Source organism: Carassius gibelio, chromosome A7 (assembly GCF_023724105.1).
Source record: "Carassius gibelio isolate Cgi1373 ecotype wild population from Czech Republic chromosome A7, carGib1.2-hapl.c, whole genome shotgun sequence".
Classification (NCBI taxonomy): domain Eukaryota; kingdom Metazoa; phylum Chordata; class Actinopteri; order Cypriniformes; family Cyprinidae; genus Carassius; species Carassius gibelio.
The window spans coordinates 34,517,368-34,543,663 of NC_068377.1; the positions used below are offsets into that span (position 1 = coordinate 34,517,368).

Sequence of the window (26,296 nt, forward strand, 5' to 3'; positions counted from 1 at the left end):
GAATTCTAATTCAATAAATACTAAAAATATATTTTCTAAAAAGTTTAAAACTGAATAATGGAATGTTCTATTTCCGTTAGGATGCTGTTTATGTACTGAAGGTAGTAGACAGCAAGACAGCTCACCAGATCCCAAACCATCTGACCTTTGACCTCACTGGGAAGCTTAAAACATTGTGCCGTAGTTGTAATACAAGGACATTAAAGTTCTGTGGAGATTCAGAATTAATAATAAATGCAAAAGAAAGAGCATCACAGAGTGAATCTGACAATGCTCTGCATGAAATGCTGCTGTGAGACAAGCATTGCGCCCTGTGTTTACTTAGTTAGGAACAGTGAAGAGATAAAGGGATGTAAAACCTGTGAGATAAAACTGTTTTTTTTTTATTAACAAATCAATAAAACCAGGAATGGGAATCGAAAAGAATGTAATGATACCATTTCAAATTCTAATTCCACTTACTTATTTCTTAATGATTTTCAAGCAACTTAAGGGGCCCTAATGATTTCATTAATGATCCTTTAGTGCTTTGGAGGAAGTAGTTTGGTCCTAACTTTCTACTAAACAAAAAACAATGGTTAATCACTCCTACAAATACCAGAGCTTTTTTCCCAAACCAAGTGAGCTGCCTATGCATGCAGCATTTTAAAGGCATTATATGTTGGTTCTTGATGAAAATGGCTCTAAAAGGTAGTTTGCATGATCATACTGTCTTTTGGTCTTAACTTTATATTATGAACCAAAACAGACTAAACAAAAGCAATTTCTGAAATGATTAAAAAAAATATTTGGTAACTGAAAAAAAGATGAAATGTAAACAAAAAAGAGAAATCCTGCCTGGGCAACTAACTGCAATAAAAGCGGAAGTAAAATCACTAAAGTAATTACTAAAATTCCTAACCCTTAAGTCTTGAATAAACACAATGCAATAACGGAGCTAATCTGATATTTAAGATGAATGTAAAGTAATGACCTTTGACTGAGATTATTTATTTTTTTTTACTTAAAAGATACGACTCAACTAAGCAAATCGAATGCTAGAATTTTTTTTAATTTTATCTTTTCAGAGGACAAATGCACACATTTCTGTAAAAACTGAAATCGCACTTAAAAAGGACCCCTTCATGATTCCCAACGCTAAAACTGAGCAAATGCATGCTAACATTAACGTCACCCCTCCAGTTATTACGAGTCACAGTGGAACTGAAGGAGTCCAGCACTAATAGACCTATGATGAGTTTGTAGTAATATGGCTGCCAGAGGGGGGAGACGAATAGCCGCCTTTGACTTTTCATCCCCAGGGAAAGAAAACAAGAAGAAACAAGTGCTGTTGGCACAGCAACGGCTGGAGAGATGGCAAATGCACCTGGTGTGTGGAATGCTTGGAGATACGGCTTGAGTGACAAGCAGACTCATAACGGGGAAGACAGACATGCCGTCTGAAGAGTAATGGTCCACCCACCCACAAACACATCCTCATGAGACAGCCACAGTCATCATTTCATGTCATGTGACCACGTCTCTGTCAGAGAAATCCTGCAAGAGTAATATCCTCTTGCTGTAATGATGATCAGAATGACATGGTCAGGGTCTGAGGGGTTATCGTGACCGCAAATGCTCCTTCTGAGTGACATGACAGAAAGCTGTTTAAAACTCTCAGACATAGCATTGTTTCTATTATATAGCACATCCTACATTTAGTCTCGCGTAGACTGACAGCAGAAGGTCTGGGAACCTTGGCCGCTTTGAATGGTCAAGGACCTCCCAAGAGGTCAAATGATTGACAGGTAAAGCAACCAATCAGCAGTGGTCATTGTTAATGGTTTTTTTTGTCTCGCGTAGCCGGAGCTTCAGACTGAAAGTCTGGAGTTCATGGCAGCTTCCATTGGCCAAGGCCCGCCCATGAAGCCATTTGACCGACATGTCAAACAACCAATCACAGTTCGTTTCTGAGACTGAGACTAATGGTTTGTTAAGCAAGAATTAGATATTAATAATTATGAAGTGTGATTGCCATTTCAGAGCGGAAGCAAGAATATTTAAAAGAAACATTTCTTGAACAACGTGTATATATATATATATCGTGGCCTAATGGTTAGAGAGTCGGACTCCCGATTGAAAGGTTGTGAGTTCGAGTCCCAGGCTGGCAGGAATTGTGGGTGGGGGGAGTGAATGTACAGTGCTCTCTCCACCCTCAATACCACGACTTAGGGGGCAATTAGTGCTGTCAAAATTAGCGCGTTAACGCATTCGATTAATTTGAAATATTTAACACGTTAAAAAAAAATAACGCAATTAACGCGGTTGCAGTTTTTTTTGTTTCCAGTTGTGGCCTATGTGTGTTCAACGTGCAAAGAAATATGGATAAAACCAATATGGATAAGAAGGACTTTTAGACGGAAAGTTTCAGTATAAAACTCTGCCGGATTACTCTTCAGTCTGCCACAAGAAACATTACTCTTCATTTAGTCTGCCACAAGAAACAGCAACATTAAAATCATGAACTCAAATGTCATTGTTTAAAAAAAAAAAAACAATGACTGTAACAGTGCGTAAATCAGACCTTTCTGTAACGCTAACGTTAATAAGCTTAAACGAAAATAACGAAATAATTGTATAGCTGAGTATTTTTTGTACACAGTGCCGCGAACTGTCAATCACTCCTGTACGCGTGCATCACTGTCCTCCTCAGCTGCAGCAACTTGCGCTCTCTCTCTTCATCAAGCTTTAAAACAAAAAGGGGACAAAAAGATCATATTGTCTTTGTGCATAGGCTATAGATTAATTAGATAAATGAATATCTAAATTTGTGCCTTGCCGTCTACGGTATTTTTTTAGAACTTAGAAAAAAGATGCTGCAGCCAATGAGCAGCCGGCGGGGGCTGCAGGACGACTCAACCTCCGCAGACAGTTTTTAATGTTTATCAGACAATAAATACTCAAGATTTTGCTTTAGTATAACTCACAACGAGTTTCACACACCTTCTCCGGCCATGTTGAGTTGTTGACACTTAACAGTGGGAAAAGCGACACATGCGCTATTCACTTGTGTAACTTAAGGGTGAATGGGTAATGTAGTTTCTGCTCTGGGTGGGATGAATTAGGAAGCTTGCATTGTGAAGGGTGCTCTGAAAATCGGCAGTGCAGGTAAAAGATTAAAACCTCTATTAAAACAGATGTCCAAATGAGCGTACCGGTACGCTACAAGCACGTTCTGGGCGCACGGAGAGGTGGCGGTACGCTCAAGAGCTATATTTGGAAGTGGTGGTACTGAGTACCGGTGCATACCGGCCCACTTAAAGCACTGGCAATGACTATACTTGGGAAATTTTTTGCAGTCCACTTAGAATTCAACATGGAAATCATTTTTGTTTTTTATTGGCATTGATTGTTTTGAAATTCAAATGGTACTTACATGCCTGTGTTTTTATTTCTGTAATAAATATGGCTTTCAAGCCAACAGTTAATTTGGAGGATATTGATGGTTTATTGCAGGTATGTTGTTTACATGAGAAAATCTGTGTTACAAGTTAAACAAAAATTCCAATAAACAATCATATTTTGAATTTAAATAGTTTCTTTGTCTTGAGTTTACATTAATTATTTAGATTTTACATTTACATATCCAAAAAGTTTCAGTCTTTTAATTGCGATTAATCGCGATTAATCGCGATTAATTTTAAAAAATTGTGCGATTAATTAGTTAATTTTTTTTAATCGATTGACAGCACTAATATATATATATATATATATATATATATATATATATATTATAACACAATGAAGAATGTGTTTTCTCACTAGGCACTGATAATGTTAATGTTTCATTCAGTCTTTCCAAAACTGAGCCTTTAGCTGCTCATCAGTGTACACATCCCAAGTTCCTATATGTTTCCTTCCACCATATCAATTATGCAATATCCAAGGTTTCCTGTGGATTTTTTACAAAAGCATGAAAGAGTAACCATAGGAAAATATGGAACACAAGTGGCCTTTTTCGCATTAGGGTTTTTATATCTAAAATCCTTCCATTGGGGGAAGATCAAGAGGTCATCGCAGCCTTCACTGCATTAATGTCTCCCGCAGGGCTGGATGGAGATTGTGTAAGCATCAGATTTTAACCAACGGACTCTGCTAAGGTTGTTATAACCTTCCAGGGCATGTTTAAGAGGTTCTGTTGTGATGCCAAGGTCAATATTAGACTACAAGTAAAACAAAATGATTGCATTTGCATTCATATTCATTTTCTTTGCTTACCAAAGTGACCTGCGGGAGAGTATGTTGCTATGACAATTACATCAGGTACCAAAATACAGTCTGGATCTAGATTGACATGTTGCTCTCTGAGTGATAAGAGACAGCCAGCTGAGTGATTATTTATACACTGTGTTGTGCACAATTCAGAAGCAAAAAATAATTTTTAACAAACATTATGAAACTGCCGTTATTTCAATGCGTAATACTGAAAGAATAATAAATACCTTCAATGAATAGAACACAAATACACCCTTAAAAATAAACGTGCTTCACGATGCCATAGAAGAACCTTTTTGTCTAGATTGTTCCATAAAGAACCTTTGACTAAATGGTTCTTTGTGGAACCAAACATGGTTTTTCTATGGCTTCTCTGAAGAACTGTCATGATCTCTAGCTGTAGGGCTGTGAGCTTCACTAGAGGGCGCTCCATTCAAGACTATTGCCACTTCACCCTGAACTCCATTTACCATTATTCTTTTGCCGGACTCATCATCAATTGCAATCACCTGTCTCTCATCACCTCATCAGTCTCACGCTATACACACACATGCTCATATCTATGGTGATTGAATGTTTAGCCCTTGCATGTTTCCTAGTTTCCATGTTTCTAAGTTTTGCCTTTCTCGTGTTTTGATCCTTGGACTGTTACCTTGTTTTTGATTGACTGCTGCCTGCCCTGATCATTGCCTGTCTTGTTGGATTACTCTTTTTTTCTGTGCCTTGGATGTAACTGTTTGCTGTTATCTGACCCTGCCTTTCCTGACTACTCTCTTTTAATAAAGCTTGCTATTGGACCCCCACTTCATTGTCACAGCACCTCTATCGTTACAAGAACCTTTCAAAGCACCTTTATTTTTAAGAGTGTAGGGCGTGAAACTTTTAAAAACAAAAAACAGAATTAGAAGTAGAACAAAAAGAAATTTTTGCTTATTTTTCAAAATGAGGCACTTAAAGGTTTAGTTCAGACAAAAATGTAAATTATGTAATTAATGACCCTCATGTCGTTCCAAACCCGTAAGACCTCCGTTCATCTTCAGAACCCAGTTTAAGATATTTTAGATTTAGTCCGAGAGCTTTCTGTCCCTCCATTGAAAATGTATGTACGGTGTACAGTCCATGTCCAGAAAGGTAATAAAAACATTATCAAAGTAGTCCATGTGTAATCAGAGGGTCAGTTAGAATTTGTTTAAGCATCGAAAACACATTTTGGTCCAAAAATAGCAAAAATTTTATTCAGCATTGTCTCCTCTTCCGGGTTTGTTGTGAGTGCATTCACAACACTGCAGTGACGCTGCTGACATACGACACTGCTGACGTGTTATCTTTGTTATTGGGTGCACCAGAAAACATGTCAGCAGCGTCATACGTCAGCAGCGTTGTGAACGCACAGGTTTGGAACGACATGAGGGTCATTAATTACATAATTTTAATTTTTGGGTGAATTAATCATTTAACTTACAAATAATAAAAAAAGGTCTTTAGTACTCAGGTACTAAATTTACTATATAAATTTTATGTGAGCCCCATGACAACAGCGACAACTGGAAAATCGCTATAAAAAATGGGTAAATGATTTCAGTCCAGGCTAAATAAGGCTAGAATCACACAACTAAAAACACACAATAGCAACCTCTGCAACAAAATCTGAGCTCTAAATCTCTCCATATAACAACAACAGCCAGACAACATCAACACACGGCTGCTATTAACTCTGTTTGAGCTTTTAGGGTCTGATAGATAAAGGAGCTTTGAGATAACACTGATCTGATGTTAGATCAGGCATTTGCAAAATAATTCAAGGCAGGTGCATTCTTCAAACACACACACACACCTGCACACACACACACACACACACACACGTTTGTTTTTGTGAAAAGTGGGGACATTCCATAGGCGCAATGGTTTTTAAACTGTACAAACCGTGTGTAACACTCTATATATATATATATGTGTGTATTTATGTATGTATATATATATATATATATATATATATATATATATATATATATATATATATATATAACAGAATCGTGTCTCAATGTTTTCGTGAAAGAGACAAAAGCAGTTTCACAAATCATCTTGAGTGACACAATGACCTCTGTCACAGTAGACAAGAGTTGAGTTGAGAGCTGAAAATTTAATTTCAGACCCCATCTGTTGAGGGCTGTTCCCAAACAAACCAAAACCAAGCCCCAAGTTGTTGTTCCATCCCAGGGTCATTTGGCAATCTGTCAAATACTGTTTTCCTGACATGTACTTTGAAGCAACACTACCAAGTACCCACCAATCATTAATTCAAGGGAGTAAATCTCAGCCATGCTCCATGAGCCTGCAATTACCATCATCATTACTGGCAATTGGGCCACACAGCAGAAAGGCGATATCATTTCTCTCAAACAAATATCAGAGAGAGTGGGTGAGACAAACAGAGGAACAAACCCAGTAGAGCATCATTAGAGTGGCCGACTCTCTTCAGAGCAGCAAATCGTGTTGATAATTGTGAGGATGGTGAAGAAGTGCTGAGGATATGTGTGGGAGGAAGCGTTGTGTTTTTCTGAATATTTCAGCTCCTGGTTTAAGCATATGGGCATTTGGGATTTTGAATAGTGGATTCATTTTCATCTCTGGAGCAGAATATCAAAGCAAAAATGTTAGCAACGGGCTAGAAACGTCCCTTTTGGCTTTAGTGGTTAAAAATCGCTGATAATGTTCACTGGAATCTAGACTTTGTCTTTCTGGTCTTCTATCTCTCCCCTGAGAAAAGAGACAATTGTAGAGATTGCTTTATTCTAATATTGCATTTTTCAGGATTCTTTGATAAGCAGAACATTCAAAAGAACAGCATCTTATTGAATATATATGTATGTATGTATATTTAAAATGTAATTTATTCCAGTGATACATAGCTGAATTTCCAGCATCATTACTTTTACAGTTTTCAGTGTCACATGATCCTTCAAAAAACATGCTAATATGCTGATTTGCTGCTCAAGAAACATTTCTTATTATTATCAGTATTGAAAACATTATTGTAAGATAATCTTAAATACTGTTTTTGGATCAAATTAAATACTTTCCAGTTATTTTTTTATTCTGGAACTTTGATGCAAAAAAAAAAAAAAAAAAAGGTTACTCACATCAAATTAATATGTTTGGCATCCGTGCGAAAACTGAAAGTGCTTCGCATTGTTAAACACTTCAGTTAAAACAAAACACCCAAAACAACAAAACTAACATTATATTACATTACAGATACATTTCTGGTTGGATGAGTCACATTTGAAGCCGTAAAATAGCTCATACATCAACAGAACTCTATATTAATGCGCCAAGTTGCAATGTGCTGTGAGATAGGAGAAAACTATGTAAATTTAGAGGAAAAAGGAGAAGATCAGGATGGACGACAGAAGGGTTGGGGTGAGAGTAAATGAGAGTAGTGAACATATGAGGCAAAAACGGAGCAAGAGATGACCATGGCAATGTGAAGGCATGTTGATACACACGTGCATCATGCATGGAGCTAAACTGTCAACATGTGGACAGACGAGGGGTAAGAGCCCAAAGATGGTCGCTTGTATGATGGATGATGCTCCCATGAATATCCAACCACCTGTGGAGAACAGAAACCCACATATGAGGAAACTGCTGGATCCACCGCTGCTAAAACACATCAGTGTTTGATGGATGGAATGATATGTGGAGAGTTTGACTCACATTTCTTCAAGCCAGGATCTCATGCCACTACACAAAAAAATGTGCTCTAATCAACATTCCGTGTTCTGCATTTGGTCTAAAACAGGGACACTCACTGAAATCTTGATGAATCGGACACATTAAGTTGTAGCCCTAATGTATACTGAACATGCCATTGAAATTCTCTGTGTGTAGAGAACACCCAGGTCACCTAATATATTTGCAAACATGCACAATGCGTGGAATACTATATCCCACAATGCAGTGTGCTTTACCATTGCTAGTGCAACAGACAAATCAAATGTAACATGAGTGGCATCTTTCTTGACTCCTTGATCTGACCGGCAACAAACAAACAGCCACTAACAGTGCAGAAATAACACACTTCACCTCTGAGCTATCTTCACACAAAATTAGTCTAAAAATATGCAATAATTGGATGCCACTTGCGGAATTAAACATGCTTAATGAGGTCCTGTGACAACAAACGTATTATTCTACTGAAACGTTTATCCTGGAATAGCGCATATTGTTTCACAGTCTGTTTTTAACAGCAGGCATTATGCAGCACACTAGTATTCTATTTCTGCTGCTCTAAAATCAGATCGGGTAAATCCAGCCTCTGCGGGCGAAGCCTTCAGCCGCTTGTATTACCTGAGGAGTTTCTCACATTAATTAACATGCAGAAGTTTGGTTTTATGATCTAGTTTTAGACTTTCCAGTCTTGCTCATTTTTTATTGGGCCCATAAGCATTCTCTCAGTCTCTTTAGAGTTAAATTAGTGCTTTCTGGTGCCCAGATCCCTTTTATTACAGCTCATATTTAGGTTTAGGGGTATGAACACCTTATCCAAAGTATTAGAATTCTGCATGTACCTTAAGGCCAGACGTGAATGATCTTCAGTTTAGATCAAGTGGCTTGTTGAGGGGAGAACAGCTGTTACTTTCTCGATTGATTAAATTTTTAATGTTCACCTGCTGGACATAACATGGGAAAAGACAACATGGTGAGTTTTCCACAGAGTTCTGTGGATTTTCACCCACAATTTCATAAATGACATATTGGTAATTTACATTATTTATAAAGATGCAGTTTCTATCCTCATTACAAAATAAGAGTAAATGATAAACAGAAGCGATCAAAGGTAACACATCTTCTGCAGTGCTGCTGTTGTTATGCGTCATATTTGATGTCTGTTTGTCATTTGTGAAACGCTGCTGGATGAATGCATCCAGAGAACAGCTGCAGGAGCGCAAGGATGTTTGCAGATGTGGTCAAGACGCCGCTGACATCTCGCCGTCTGCTGCTCTCATTTGATCATGCCACACACCTCATTTACAATTCAATTTGTCTACGTTCCACCACGATTAAATACCCTCTGACACAAACACGCACACACACACACACACACACACACACACACACAGAGTGGATCCTTAAAGTCACAGGATTATGCAAGTACTATTAGACTAGGCTTTATTTTGGCACAGAAGGTTAACGAACGTATATACAATGCTAGCATAAATAAGAATGCTGGACTCCAAAGAAAATCTTTAAATGCATTGTGATGTGGACAATGTGAAATCCAAAATTAAACACTATCAAAAACCCAGCAAATACATATAAGCCTGTACTGTAGCGATCACCTGTGTGATAGTCTGGTAATAGATATTTGCATATTTGTACCTTTGATGTGCCGACTTTTTTTGTTAAAGAAACCTTTAACTAGTACAAAACACTGCCTCCAGTGGACAAAGACCAAAAGAGCAAATTTAAGGCCATACAGTAATAAAAAACGTTGATTTTACAAAATGTTAAATAATTTACAATTATTTGGAAAACTAAAATTTTTTATTCTATTGACAGTCTCAGTCTTCAACAATCAAAAATGTGTTGTGAAAATTAAAATGTTCGTCTCTCTTTGTTTGTGACACATACATCATTCATTCAAGAATAGTTTGCATTTGTGTTGTGCATCTTTCTAGGGAGTTTCTCCTCGCCACTGTCACATTTAGCCCCTCACTGGCAATATTTTGGCAATATTATCAGTTAAATTACTTTATAACAATATTTACTGAGACATTTAATTAAATTAAGTTTAAACTGCTTATATTACTCTAAATTTGGGTACCAAGTCACACAGTATGAAACAAATCTTACTCTCAGAAAAAAGCTAGAAAACTTTTCAAAAGGTGCACCTCTGTACCTTATTTACCCCAAAAGGTGCATTATGATACCTTAAAAGTCCACATTAGCACCTAAAGTGTACATATTAGTACTTAAATATTGTGACCCTTTGAAAGGGTACCGACCTAGTGACAGCTTTTGTACCTTTTTCTGAAAAAGCATTAAAAAGCTTGAAAATGGATGATCTAAAGCACTAAAGCTGTGAAAGATGTAACAGAGCCTATCGTACATAGACAGATACAGTCCAGTGCACCAGACCATCATCCTTTATAAAAGCTGCCGATGGCCTGTCGGACACATATGCAGTGAGCGCTGAACCATGTAGCCTAGAGCACATTAACCCGTCTTCCTCCATGAACCCTGTCTGCAAACATACGGGACAGACTTAAAGCTGTATTTCTGTCATGTGCACGCGTGTGTCTAGCTAAGCCCAGTGCTGTCACACTTGGCCGCTCTTTATTTCCATATCACTAGGAGGATGATATTGAGCCGGCCCGGCCCTGCCTCTCCGGCTGAGCACTTCCATCGCTATCTGTACACGTGAGTGTGTGTGTGTGTGTGTGTGTGTGTGAACGCGAGAAGGAAATAGTGAAACGCATGCGAGTGTGTGTGTCTGACAGTGACTTAAGCTGTCTGTCTCAGCACGATGCTTCTGCTCTGAAAGGACACACAGCAGTGAATCTGCCAACAATGAGGAGACAGCAGCAAGGAAGATGACTGGATTTGTGTGAGCGGTTCTCTCTAAATTTTCTGTCTGATCTCGTGTAAGATGGATGCTTTACCTTATCTAACCTTCGGAATGACTGATCGGAAAACCTTAACCTCGACATTTAACATCACTTGAGCTATACACACACACACACACACATATATTTATAATTTTTTTTAAGCAGGTACAACTAAAAATTGACAGTAAAGACTGTGCTATAAAAGATTTCCATTTCAAATAAATGCCGTTCTTTTGAACTTTCTGTTCATCAAAGAATCCTGAATATTAAAGATATCACATTTCCACAAAAATATTAAGCAGTGCAACTGTTTTCAAGATTGATATGAATAATAAATGTTTCTTTAGCAGCAAATCTGTATATTAGAATGAGATTTAGAGGAGTAACAATGCTGAAAATTCAGCTGTGCATCACTTTAATAAATTACATTTTAAAATATATTCAAATAGAAAATGGTCATTAGAAATAATTATAATATATCACAATATTTGTGCATGAGCATGACTTTTTTCAAACCTTTGAACAGTTTTTGAATCTTCAAGTGATCAACAAACAACAATTTACTGAATTTCTTTCTTTTGACTACAGTATGTAATTGTAAACGTTCATTCGATTCATTTGATTCATTCGAATTCGTTCGATTCATGCGAAAAGATCCAACTCAAAAGAACAGTCATTTGAGTCAGATCTTTCCAATAATCCTACCTGATTCAGTTCACAAAAATAGTGTGAATAATTTGTTCGCAAAAATCAGAGTCAATGAGTCAATCCTCACTGGAGGAGAAAATATGTAAAGAACAACTCAGTTTAGGTTTGCTGCCCAAACCTCATGACTTCAGAAGACTTATGGACTACATTATAATTAGTTTACAGTGCTTTTGTGTCCTGTTTGAGCACCAAAAACTCCAATCCCAATTCTGTTTAATTGCAAACCTTATTCAAATTATCCCACATTATTCAAAATGTGTCCTTTCGTGGAAAAACTAAAAATATTTTTTATGTTGGAACAACACGGAGGTGAATAAACGATGCCAAAATGATCCGTTGAGGGTGAAATCTCTCTCATGAATGAAATCAGACTATAGTAAAAAGATGTGTGCTATCAATCCCTTTGTTCTTACACTCCTGAATCCCACCTGCGCTTCTCGAAACAATGGCAGGATATCTAGGGATCGTCGTGTGTACCAATCAGTGCGTCTCCGCTGCAATGATTTCAGCAGCACACACAAACAAAAATACAAGCTGGGAAACAACACACACCTTAAAACACTTCGAATCCATTATGTCACGATGCAGTCAAGGGCTCCACTTCAGGGACATCTTGAAAAGGAAACTCCTCTTGTTTCTTTCTCTCCACAGACACAGGCTGCAGATAAAGCAGACGGCTCTATTTTCACATGCCAGACTTCTGACTAATGACAATTTTTGCTGCCCTTTATGATCGTTGCTGTACAAATGACTTCACCGCTATTAATCGGCTGTCATGGACACTCTGCAGGAGGTCCACGGGCGGCTGTCTAGTGTCGTCCAGGTGGCTGGCTAGAATAACTCATATCCTTTAGTTACATCATAAGAGAATCACCACACATACTGTATCTACAGGAACACGTCTAGTCTGTACATCACTTGTGTCAGCAACACTTACAAGGTGGAGATACATGAAATAAATACAGATGGCATGTAACAAATGAACTTTCATTTGATTTTATTAACCTAAATTTATGGCACTGTATGATTTGGTCAGACAAAATATATTGCAATTGTTTTGTCACATACAGTGGTGTGAATGTGATTTGGACTGCAGTTTGATTTAACATGTTATATTGCAGCTACTTAGATTTCGAAAAAAAAAAGAAAATCACATTGCAAAGGCAAAAAACTGAAACAAAATCTATGGCTTCGACATTATAATGTTATTTTTATGTTAAGATTATGTTTGTTATCTTTAAAAGAATAACTTCAGGACAGTTAAATACAGTAACTCAACTTTAAAGACTCAAATCTCTTTTTAGTTTATTTCCGTAGTGAGATACTGTCTCAGTCCACTTCACAGTCACACTGTTATTTTTATAATGATTATAATTATAATAATTAGTATTAAATATTTGTAATAATTATATAATAATAAAATATTTTCTAAATTTGTATTATTAAAAAGTAAAACTGTGAAATAATGTATAATATTACTTATTGTTATCATTATAAAATTAAACAAGAAATATAAATAATATTGTAACATTAGTCATATATTTTAATATTATTACATAAATATTGTAATATTATTATATACTGAAAGTTGAAATATTCAATAATACATTTATACATTATTTTAATAATTTTTTTAAGTTGTTGTTATAAAAAACACTAACATAAATATATTACTATTTTAAGATTACCATTATACTGTAAAATAAAATATATTATTCAATAATGACAATAATTATTGTTATGATGATTAGTTGTTATTATTCTAAAATATATTTGCTTATTTTTAACAAATATCGAAATAGAACCATTGAAAAAGTATTATTATACTGTAAATTAAATAAATGTTATTATTAAATTATTATCATGATTTTGTAATATTACAATAGGTTTATATCCTCATTTCAGTGAGTCAAAGCCTATTTTTTTTATACATCTGTAAACAAAAATGTTTGAAATATGTAAAAACCATGTGAATCTGCTACTCTTTGTTTTGTTGATGCATGTATAAGCAGTTGAACGCATGGTCACACATTGTGGTCACATGGATGGAACACATTGTTTGAAAAAAAATCACCAATGCTGTGCCTTTACCCCGATGGCCACCATTTCACATCACATCAGTGTAGCTCAGATCATCATAAATCATAGCACTGAGAGCACAAGGGAGGCATGCAGTAGTGTGCACTGCACAATTAACTATGAAACAAATAAACTCAGAATGCATGAGCACTCAGTAGGGGCCACTGGTGGTACACACTACTCCTGATGCCCCGCTGCTTGATTCACAAACCCAAATGGTCTTTGCTACTCAATGCTGATCCATAAAGCTAATACGGCTTCGTCCTCTCATGAGCACACATCATCCGAATGTGCTTTCTGCTATTATAATCAGACTCATAAGTGGTTCACACAGGACAATATAATGGAAAGCTATAATTGAGCTGTGGCAGGTGGATATTGATACAGATGCATTTCTCATATAACGCAGCGTTATGCTGATGAATGGCTTGTTTTTCAAACAGATTGATCCGGTGGGGCTCCTGGGGAGTGGTGGCAGTCGATGGAGAGGCTTCGGGGCGCTGTTACACCGCCATTCATTTCAAACTGGGCCACGGGAGGGCGGAGGAAAGAGAGAGCGTAAAGGAGCATGATTATTTTAACACGGAGAGTACAAGCGCTTTGATGAAGAGCTCGGGTATCGGGGGAGCAGGTTAAAGCACCGTCTGAGCGGATGTTACTCACTCTTCCTCTCTGGTTTTAGCCTCAGGGGGGTTAAGTTCATCTCGCACTTCTCTTTTTGTGTGATGTAAGCTTTTATGTGCTATGAGAGAGGGAGAGACAGCGGTAAATACTGTAATGGAGATCAGGGTTAGGGAGTAATTAACTAATTAGCAAAAAGATAGCGAAGCTATTAATATACTGTAACTGCAGTTTTAAGTAGCGTGACAGTAAAAAAAAATTGTAACTTTAAGTTTGTACGTTCAGAAGGTTCAGGTTATTGAACAGAATAAAAAAATTATTCATTGCTTTGAGTCCCTGTTATATATAAACTGCTAAAAAAATAAAGGGAACACTTGTGGGTTACATTGTGTTGTTAAGTGTTAATATATATATATATATATATATATATTAGTAAAATACTGCCTTGAATTACTTAGTTTTTAAGAATTTTGTGTGTAAATAATGAAGTGTAAGTACAATGACATTATCAAATTTTTTTAGAAATGAATACTTTTTCTATTGAGAATGTGTTAAATTTATCAAAAGTCACAGTAAGGATGTTTGCTTTGTAACAAAAAATTATATTTTCAAATAAATGCTGAACTTCGAGCATGTCCTCCAACAAAAAACAACCATATAGGTCGTTTGTACAAGCACCTTATTACGACCTATATTTACGTTTGAAAGTTAAGCGCCCTCTAGCGGGCGTAAAAATAATGACAGTATCGTGTTGCATCTGTCGTTATGAAATGACATATAACGTCATTACCAATCAAAATGCATGTTTATTTAAATGCAATGTGTGGACTTTTTACACCGATTTCACAGTAATTCCTACATATTTTACAAGGAGGCTTTTTCGTTCGAATGACCACACCTAAACCCACCCCTAAACCTAACCCTCACAGAAATCATGCTCTATATAGCATATACATTTTGTGAGCACGTGCGTTCTTTGGGATCGAACCCATGATAGTATGATTACATATCTTCATATAACGCAATACTCTACCAATTGAGCTACACCAAACTCAAATTAAAGCGCAAATAAAATAGTACAAAACCTTAATATGAAAACGACCTTTTGCCAATAGGGACGCAATTTCAGTATACGCTCTGGTGGGTCGTTTTTCAGGGATTTGGACAAACGACCTATACGATTGGTTGGAGGGCAGGTTTTGAACTTCATATTATCACGGAATACTGAAAAAAAGTATCTCCATCTCCACAAATATATGAAGCAGAACAACTATTTTCAACATTGATAATAATAATAAATGTTTCTTAAACAGCAAATCAGCAAATTAGAATGATTTCTGAAGGATCATGTGACACTGAAGACTGGAGTAATGATGCTGAAAATTCAGCTTTGATCACAGGAATAAATTTTTATTTTTTAAATATATTACAATAGAAAACAATTATTTTAAATTTTAATACCATTTCACAACATCACAGTTTTTACTGTATTTTTGATAAAATAAATCCAGCCATATGTGAGCATCAAAATCTTATTGACATCAAAGTTTAAGTATAAGTATATTAGGCTCTAAGTTTTTAAATTATTATTATAATTATTATTATATAATTTATAATTAAATTTAAATATACAAAAATGAATAATGAAAAAATATAATAAAATCAAGCAATCAATATGTTCGATTAAATATCTTTAATGTAGTAACGTTGTCATCCTGAATGAGCTGGCATTGGTTGAACTGAGGTTAGTGTTAATGTGCTGTGGTGTTGAAACAGGAAATGCAGGTTTGATTGTGAACTACTGCATCCCATTTTCTTCCAAATACTTTCCTATCCCGCTCTACTATGTTGATTAACAAAGGCACTCCATGAAAACCCCAAAGTGAGGTGGTTGATGATTTGTGTGTTGTATGATAATGGAGGCTGGTGGGTGTGACCCTGCTGCTGCCCTAGAGACAGGGCTCTGGATACTGAGTGGAGTGATTGAAGGCGGTTATTAGTAGAGCAAGGACACTCTCCATGGCGACTATTGCAGACGGACCCCGGAGGGCCAGGGTGAGCTTTGATCACAGTCTGATGCTTTGACATGTACCCTGCCCCAACAGAGCGCCAGACACACAGAGAGAAAGACACACAAAACTTGAGGCATGCTCCAAAACCACCATCTGTGTCCATCTGTCTATACCAGCACATAGTGTATCCATCCATCCATCCATCCATCCATCCACCCACCCACCTATCTATCTATCTATCTATCTATCTATCTATCTATCTATCTATCTATCTATCTATCTATCTATCTATCTATCTATCTATCTATCTATCTCTCCACTCACCCATCCTCCATCCATCCATCCATCCATTTATCTATCTATTTATCTATCTTTCTATCCCTCCACTCACCCATCCTCTATCCATCCATCCATCCATCCATCCATCTATCTATCTATCCATCTATCTATCTTTCTATACCTACACTCACCCATCCTCTATCCATCCATCCATCCTACTATCCATCCATCCATCCATCTATCTATCTATCTATCTATCTATCTATCTATCTATCTATCTATCTATCTATCTATCTATCTATCTATCTATCTATCTATCTATCTATCCCTCCACCCACCCATCCTCTATCCATCCATCCATCCATTCATCCATCAATCCTTCCATGCTATTTATTATTATTTTTTTCAATTTATGTTTTAATTAAAATATAATCAACTGAAAAACCTACATTTATCCTACATTAAAAGGTTCGGGTTCATTAAGATTTGTAATGTATTTGAAATGAAACTTATGCTAACAATTTAAAAGCAAAAATAGTAAAATTGTGAAATATTGTTGCAATTTAAAACTAAAGTTTTCTATTAAACAATATTTTTAAGTTTAATTTATTCCTGTGATGCAAAGCTGAATTTTCAGCATCATTGCTCCAGTCTTCAGTGTCACGAAATCATTCTAATTTGCTGTCACCTATGAGTTCCCATTTCTGTCAGGACTGATGCTTGTGAAAACAGTAAGGAACAAAGGCAGCTCACTAGGGTTTGAAACAGCTTTAGTCAAGATGTCAGCACACACAATTATTCTTCAGCGTGATTGGACACTGTGAGTGGGCGTGTCCGAGTGATGCTCTCACAGATCTGATCCGGCTCATCTCCCTCTGAGCAGCTTGGTGTTACATTGGTGCTAATGTGTGTCCTTAAAGGAGTCTAATACGTCAAAATAAGGCAGAAGGACAGACTGACAAGAGCTGAACTTCCTTCGAGGATAAATGACTCTGCTTGTTAATAGGTTTGTGGAAAACAATAGCTGAGGGCAGGCAGTTCCTGACCCACACTCTTTCGTGAGGAAGGACTGATGCAAGACGAAACTAGTCAAGACTTCCAAAGGACCACATTAGATTTGCTTCAGCGTGGGACTAAATTTTTGTAGACATGAGTAGTTGTGAGAGTAGTTGTCCTTCAGTAATACATATGTGAAGCACAGTTCCCTGTAGCATTGGGGACACATATCCATAAATTCATTTTCATATTTTTAAGTGTTTGTACTTTGTACATTTAAAAATAGATTTAGTGCCTTTTTTAATAGAATAGTTCATCCAAAAATAAACAATTCCTCATTTACTAACTTTATGCCGTTCCGAACCTGTGTGACTTCCTTTCTTCTGTGCAAAGCAAGATATTTTATCAATGCAATGAAAGTCAGTGGGCCCAATATTGTTTTAGACCTCGTTAATATCTATTTTACTTTCTTTTGTGATTCACAAAGAAAGTCTTACCGATGTGTAAGTTTATGGAGCAGAGAGGGTTAGTGTGCTGTAATTTTCAGTTGAACAACATGCTGTTGGTTGTTTAAATTATTTATTAGTTTTAGTTTTCATGTTTACATTTCAAAGAATATGACATACAAGCTCTGTTCCAAATCCCAGTGAGCTGCCTTGCTGTCTACTGTCTACACAGGCAGCTGCCTTCTAAGGGACCTAATAAGTGAGTGATGGAACACTCTATAGCAAACATACAGTGCACAAGATTAACAACTGATCTGAATGCAGTACTCTAATATGCATAAATATACAGTTGTCCTCCAAAAGTTTTGAATCGCCCAAGGCAAAGTGGGGTTTTGGAAAATATCAGCATAAATCTTTGTCATTTTAGATGGCTTTTCACTGAAAAAAAGACAACAAAACCATTTAAACATATTATATATATATATACACACACACACACACACACACACACACATATATATATATATATATATATATATATATATATATATATATATATATATATATATTGGTTGTAAGATGTTACTATTTAAATATAATAATAATAATTATTATAATAATAATAATAACTGAAAAACAATACTTAAAAAAATAAGTAATGAAATAATTAATTAAAAAATACATAAATACATGAATGAATGAACTGAATGAACTGAAAACACAATATTAACGTAAAGAAATGATTCATGCTAATTTCATACAATACCTCATTTTACCTACAGCATTTCAAAACATTTTGAAAGCACTTTTTATATCTTTATGATGGTTTTTAACATTTTATAATTTAATAATAATAATTAGAAGAAGAAGAAATGTTATTATTATTGCTAGTAGTAATATTGTTAGAATTATTATTACAAAGTATTATTTATGACTTTTTGTGGAAATTAGCATCTTAAAACAACCTCGTATTCCCAGGTTTTCCCTGATCATGGCAGATTGTGGGAATGGACCTTGACTGAGCATACGGGATGAAAATGATTATAAATTGGGAGCAGATGGACAGAGTAAAATTCCCGGGTGGGTGGGGAATGAAACTTGCTGGAGTAAGATGGAAAAATCTGTCCTGTTGTAGGCCTCTACACTCCAGTTTAACTAGTATGAAGAGGAGAGACTGGGACCTCCTGAGAGTGTCTGATTATAAAGTGCTGTGTGTCTGTTTGTGTGGGTTGATGTGTGTTTAAAGAGTCAAGACTTATTCTCCCGGCAGAAGCCAGAATGGAGTGTGAGTGTGTGAGTGTGTGTGTGTGTGTGTGTGTGTGCATGATACGTGTCTCAGCTAGATGGAGGAGTTGCATATTTTTAGTTGGGACTACACTCTCTTATAATGAGCACACCCCTACTGCGATCCGACAGCTCGCTGAAACACAGATCACACACACATACAGAGACAGAGAGAGAGAGGACTACCAGAGTGAATATGTGATGAAAGCAAAAAAGTTCAAAATGACAACCCGAATAAGCCCGATGAGGATTCAAAAGAAAAAAAAAAACGGCCAAAAATGAAAATTTACTGAAAATTAATTCACCCTCTGTCCATACAAAATGTATATGAGTTTGTTTCTTCATCACTTGTTCACCAATGGATCCTCTGCAGTGAATGGGTGCCGTCAGAATGAGTGCAAACAGCTGATTAAAACAACACAATAATCCACAAGTAATCCACTCAAACAAATCCATCATTAAGGATTTCAAACCATTGATTCCAGGTAAAATTCCAGTTCTCTATACATAATATTCAGCACTTGCAAAATTTCGAAATCCCTCGTAGCCCTTGATAGCCCAAAATAAATGTAATTAGCACAAATAAAAAAAAAAGACAAATTGTTATATAGAACATTTATAGGAGTTAAAAAATCTATCAAAAATACTTTCAAAACACAAATATCAACACATATGAAGGAAGGAATTTTATTTCAGTATTTATTTTTTGCTTAAGGCTTTCTATGACCATTTTTGGGACCTGCACAAATAATGATACACATTAAATTTCAGCCTTTAAAGCATTTTTAAAGGAAATGAATGATATTATTATATAATTATTTACATATAAATATATATTTTATTGTCTTAATTGTTTATATTGTTTAGAAGGTATATTAGCTTCTTTCATATTTACAACTCTACGTGTTTCCTGCGTAAAAAAACATGGGTTGATATTCGCATTGGTCAGAACCGAATATGGATTACTAAACATGTAAATTCATTCTCTGCCAGCAGGAGGTGCTTTTGGGATGTAATAATAAATAAATAAAGCGATTTCCCCCGTTAAGGGCAGTAGACAAAGTAGCACTGCGCTCTTAAATAATTTCTAATAGGCAATGAAGATGAAAAAAAATGAATTGAAACTTTTCTGAAGACACTCGGTTCCCTTCAGAGACACATTCATATAAAAACACTTTGAAATGTGAAATACGCATATTTATTCAATGAAATCATAGCATTAATCATCACATTATCGCGATTCTTGACTTTTCATCCCCGAATGTAAGACTTTTCTTATACTATTTAAGGTATTTATACCATTTTATGTATTTTATTGCTTTACATTTTATAAAACTAAATTGAGAACCCGTGGGAACCCTGTGTTCAAGCCTGTCAGGCAAGGCAGTGATATATTTTGGTAACCCAACTGGAGGACACAATGGACCTGGGATGTCGGGATAGAGATTTTTTTGTTTATTACAAACACGTAGCCTTTTTGCTTATGAAGCAGTTAACTGATGGACTGGAGTGGTGTGGATTATTGTGATGTTTTTATCAGCTGTTTGGACTCTCATTCTGACGGCACCCATTCACTGGAGAGCAAGTGACGCAATGCTACATTTCTCCAAATCTGATGTGATGAAGAAACAAACTCATTGACATATTGGATAGCTGGATATCTTCATTTTTTTGGTAAACTATTCCGCTAGGAAGTTAGCTCACTGGTATGACTCAGTGACACTGTGATTGATAACCAGGTACGATACACAAGGATGACCATTGATTTTGTGATAAGCTTGTGTGGATGGAGTACTTCATTAGCCAAAAAACAGACATCGTACTTCAGGACTTGCCAATGACTAACTGTTGATTGGTCACCTCACACTTCCTGTGGACTAACCAAAAGCTGCAGCAGACAGACACAAATATAAGTCCTTTTCACACTCTTAAAAGACATTGAAAAAAGAATAGTCAACTGTAAAACATCCACTATAATATAATGAAATACTTGTCATCTGTAAAGCCTGACAAATTAGATGTTTTATCGTTTGTTCAAAAAAAATATGCATGGATGATCAAGGAAACCTAAGACGCTATGTATCTGCTTATTTAAGTATACAGTATATGGAAATGAAACTGTCTGTTTTAAACCAGCCATCACCTTTTGTCAGCGGGAGGTGTTTCCTTGTCGGCTGGTGTCTCCTGTAGATCTGGAAGGTCGGCGAAGTCATCTTGTTCGACCAATCCGATCGCGAGGGACAGTACTACCATCTTCCCCTCTCTGTCACAAAACACAGAATCAAACAAGTGGTGAGCAGAAGTCATTGTGAAGCAGAAAAGGAAGTCAAAACGAGCTCGGATGTTGACTTGACAAAGTCTGGTCCGAAAGCTGAAGAAAATAAAAGTTTAAAAAGGCCTCAAGCTTGAAAGTACAGATAGATAGAAGGAATTGCGCTTTCTAAAAATAAAAAAGATCGTCCAATAACAGTATCTTGGCAAGTTTGTGAGCTTTTTTGAAAGAAATGAATACTTTTATTCAGCAAGGATGCATTAAATTGATAAAAGGTGACAATAAAGACATTTCTAATGTTACAAAAGATTTCTATTTCACATGCTGCCCTTCTTATCGAATCTTGAAAAAATATTGAACAGTGCACCTGTTTTTCATCAACAAATAGTAGCGTAAATGAGTTCTGTCTAGTATTTTGGCTTGAGACAGAGTTGATGAGTCAAAAGAAAGTGCCTTTAAGAATACCATCATGTATCTATTTTATTGCAGGAAAGAAAACATTACACATGAAACAGCAATTAAAGGAAATGGAGAGCAACTCCAGTAAGATGCAAATGCATATAACAAAGGGCATGATCTACATCTCTTCTCCTAAACAATCTTAGGAGAGACATCTGAGATAAAGTTGACACTTAAATAAAACATAACTCTGAACTCTGAAAGAGCAACCTCTGAGCAATACATTATCCTCCAGTTCTCTAACTACAAATGTTCCCCTTTCTTTCAGACTCCATTAATCCAGACTGATTTTATAACGATTTACACTCATAAAGGAATCGGCAGACTTGCATGTAAAACATGCCTTGCTGTGGGCTACGACAGAATCAGTGTTACACAAGGAGCGCATTAAGCACACACACATTCATTTATCGATTACGGTGAGTCTAAAACATCACCCTTACAAGGGCTGTAAATGGCCTTCACAAGAGCCATCAGCACACATTCACAGCAGGGTCCTAAAGGGAGATCCATTCACACCGTAGACAAGACGTCTGATTTCATCTCCAGATAGTGGCAGGTCAAACACAGGAGCAGTCAGGGCCAGGAGCTTCATTTTAAAGTCCACACAAAATGCTATCGGTAAACTAAACTTAAATAGAAACAAAGGGCAAAGCTGCCCAAAATTAATATTAATATAAATAATTTAAAAAAACTTTTAGTATAAATGTAGCAGTCATGTTGCATTTTTTTTATTGCAACAATTTGTTGAAATGTTTTTGTTACAAAAAATACAGAAAACCCTGAAAAAACTTTTCATATGTATTGGCAGGGGCGTAGCAGCCATTTTAAAAGTGGGGGGGACAGCTGATGTTCATAATAAATTCTAAATAGAATACCAATTGGCATTTTACTTTTTCAAATTTGGGAACATGACATGATAGCTTACAGGAACCTATTTTTGTTAAATCATACTCAAAATGTAAAAATACTGCAGGACTTTGAGACCAATGGGAGACCATCTATAATTTATTTTTTATTTTTTATGAAATAAAGATATTTTATGACATTTACAATATTTCAGTTGCACTACATTTGAACAATAACTTTTCTTTTTAACAGTTGGACAAAAAAAGGTGTTAAATGAGTATACAGATTACATCTACAGTAATTTTATACAACATACATTTTATGAAAATTATGAGACAGATAATCTGTGAAAAAATCAAGCTCCTCTGGCTCCTCCCAGTGGTCCTATTGCCATTTGCAGAAATACATCACTCCCGGTTAAAAATAACCAATCAGAGCTGCGGTCCGTAACTTTGTTTGTGTTCAAAATGTAGAAAAATGTATATAATAAGCGAGTACACCATGAATCCACTTTCCAAACCGTGTTTTTAGCTTGTCCTGAATCACTAGGGTAAACCTATAATAAGTGTTTATATTCAGACTATTTTAGATTGCTTCGGCGATACCGCGGCGGAGTAACCCAGTACCTTTGGGATTCTTCATAGACATAAACAGAGAGAAGTAGTTCCGGCTACGATGTTCTTCCGCAAGACGCAAGCAGTTCTGTTTATTAACCGCTAGAGCGTCAAAAGTCCCCTACCGCAGCTTTAAGATAGTCAATCTGCTTTTTTTATACAAATCTCACCTGTACACATTCTGGAGAGGTTGAGCAACTGCCCCCTCTCTCTGCCAGTGACGTCACAGCCTGCCTTTCCTACAGACTAGTTAGGACATAAAGTAACAGTTATGAATTAAAAGAACAAAATTTGATAAAGTATTTTAAGATATTCGTTGCAAAACAAATATGATTTATTGTGAAATTATAATTTTACTCCGCGAGCAGCACGTAGACAAACAAAAGACAGCGGAAACCAATAATATTGTTACGTCTTATTTAGCAGACGCTTTTATCCAAAGCGACAATTAGGAGAGCATTTAACACACTGAATCCGGCGCGACGTGACGAGGTCCATACGGGTTCAATAGGTTAAATCATAACATGAAAACTTTATCGCGCGATTCGTGTCATCGCGACATACTGTAACATACTTACAGTGTGTGTTTGAAAAAAGGATGTTATCGTCCTTTGCTTTTTTTCTGGGGTGCATTTTATCCCAGACGGCCTAATGGGCTAGGTGCACAAGATGGCGCCGGTGAGCTTCAGCGACGCGAGTGTGTGCGTACTTATTTCCGGTCTTGCGACGCTCGCATTGACTGTAATGGAAACTTGCACACGGATCTTGGCTAGATGTATATAATTAATGATTTTCAAATTTAACAGCCGATAGTGGTATATCAGAAACATGGGGAAACATCCTCCCTATATTTTGCGTACCTCTGTGTGGAAATTCATCAAGATACAACGCGGAGATTGCTTTATTCTTCTGTTGATTATGCGGATCAGCGTCAGGTCAGGTCCACAGGGATTTCTTCTTTCAAACACAAACCTCTCAAATATGCAATACTTTTCATTTTCGAAGAGCTGGTTTTGTTCTGTTATGTAAGATACATGTTTCTGACTGTCAAACGACTCACAGAGATTTCTGATAAAGCATGTTTTATTAACTTTTTGATAACATAATTTATAACTAACTGTACAATTAAACGTAATATAATTATGGTATGTTTGCATTAAATAAAAGATCGCTGTTTGCATTCATGTGTGTTTTTATTTGTTTTGTGAAAGATCTGTAGCATAAATCATTATCTGTCTATGTATATTGTTATTGTTTTGCATAATCAGATTAAAAATATTAAAATTAGTCACGTATTTTTTACTGTGTAAAATAATAAAATATGTTGTGAAAATGAAACAGACTGATGTATGTGTACAATTGAGAAATAGATATTTCTGAAGATAAATCGCAGACCACGTCTCACGAGGTAAATATTTAATATAAAAATAATAATAATGCAAACATTTTCGAGAAATAAGACATTTACATATTTGGTAAGATAAAATACATTATATAGCTGTGTATACACGCCATGAGTTCAACTTTCATTTCGTGAACAGTAGTGAACATTAGTGTATTTAATTCATTCACCGGACCCAAACATACACAAGTTTCAAATCCACTGGCTCAGTTAACATTTGTAGTATAGTGATAATAGCAGTGTATATCTTATTTGCATTTGAAGTGATATTATAAATCCTGTAAACATATAGAAGGTAATATTTGGACTTCTCCAGTTTTCTGCACTGACTTTAAGCAGAAACTTTAGCCCATGACTTTAGCCCATAGCAAAGTGAACAAACGAACGAACGAAAATTCAGAAGAGCAACAAGAGATTTGAAGCTCATAGCAGACGCGCTCTGTGATTGGCTGAATGTTACTTCACTCAAATCTAAGTAACAAATCAGAGAACACTACAGGAAATATTCACGCTGGATCCTAAAAAAAAAAAAAAAAAAATTAGCAGGGGTCAGAATCACCTGTTTCTAAAAGTGCGGGGGACGTGTCCCCCCCGTCCCCCCCGGTTGCTACGCCCCTGTGTATTGGTATGCATTTCATGTTTCAAATGTATTCCTTTTTTTTTTTGTAACTTTTTAATATATTTTTCAATTTCTATTTTAACATGTTTTAAATAAATACTTTTTGTTGCAATATAAAACTAGTTTTTTTTAACTAACATTTCTCTATTTTTATTTTTCCAGTCTATCTATTTTGTTGCAAAATAAAACATGATAAAACCTTGCAAATGTATTTTTTTTGCAACCATTTCTTTTAAACAATTGTCATTGTCATATAAGACAAAATAATAATAATAATACATTGTTTTATAAAAATTTAGCAATCATTGCTATTGTAATTGTTATAAAACAATAATGTTATTTTTTGTTGCAAAACAAAATAAAAGATGCATTAGACGCACTGAAAGATGCATTAAAAACATTAAAAAAAACTTTGCAAGTGCTTTTTAAAAAATACATTGGTATTATTTTTTTTCCATGAATACATTTATTTATTATTTATATATTTCTTTTATATGAATGGGACACTACCCCTTTGTTTATATTCAGAGAATCTGCCTGTTTATCATACATTTGTTATTGTGTGCATTCAAATCAATAAAGTTCATCACTGCTATAGTACACTAGAGTAAAACCTGAGCACTCATAAGGCCAGAGCTTCACGACTCCAGCACTACAGCACAAATCACTCACCTCCCCTGAGCAGGCAGCGGCTTAATTGCCTGTCAGACAATCATGCTATCAGGGAATTAGAGCTGGAGACGGTTACAGTTGCTCAATCCTGTAAAGTGAAAGATTATTGCCAGTGTGCT

General features: G+C 36.0%; 1 protein-coding gene across 1 annotated transcript in view; it reads right to left on the reverse strand.

Annotated features, from left to right (window-relative positions):
• Nucleotides 1–26,296, reverse strand: part of LOC128017366 (synaptotagmin-7-like) — a 48,359-nt gene that overhangs the window by 16,035 nt on the left and 6,028 nt on the right. Inside the window, exon 2 of the mRNA XM_052602730.1 lies at nt 21,434–21,553. Within this exon, the coding sequence (XP_052458690.1) occupies nt 21,434–21,553 (120 nt within the window). The remainder of the gene's footprint in view (nt 1–21,433; nt 21,554–26,296) is intronic.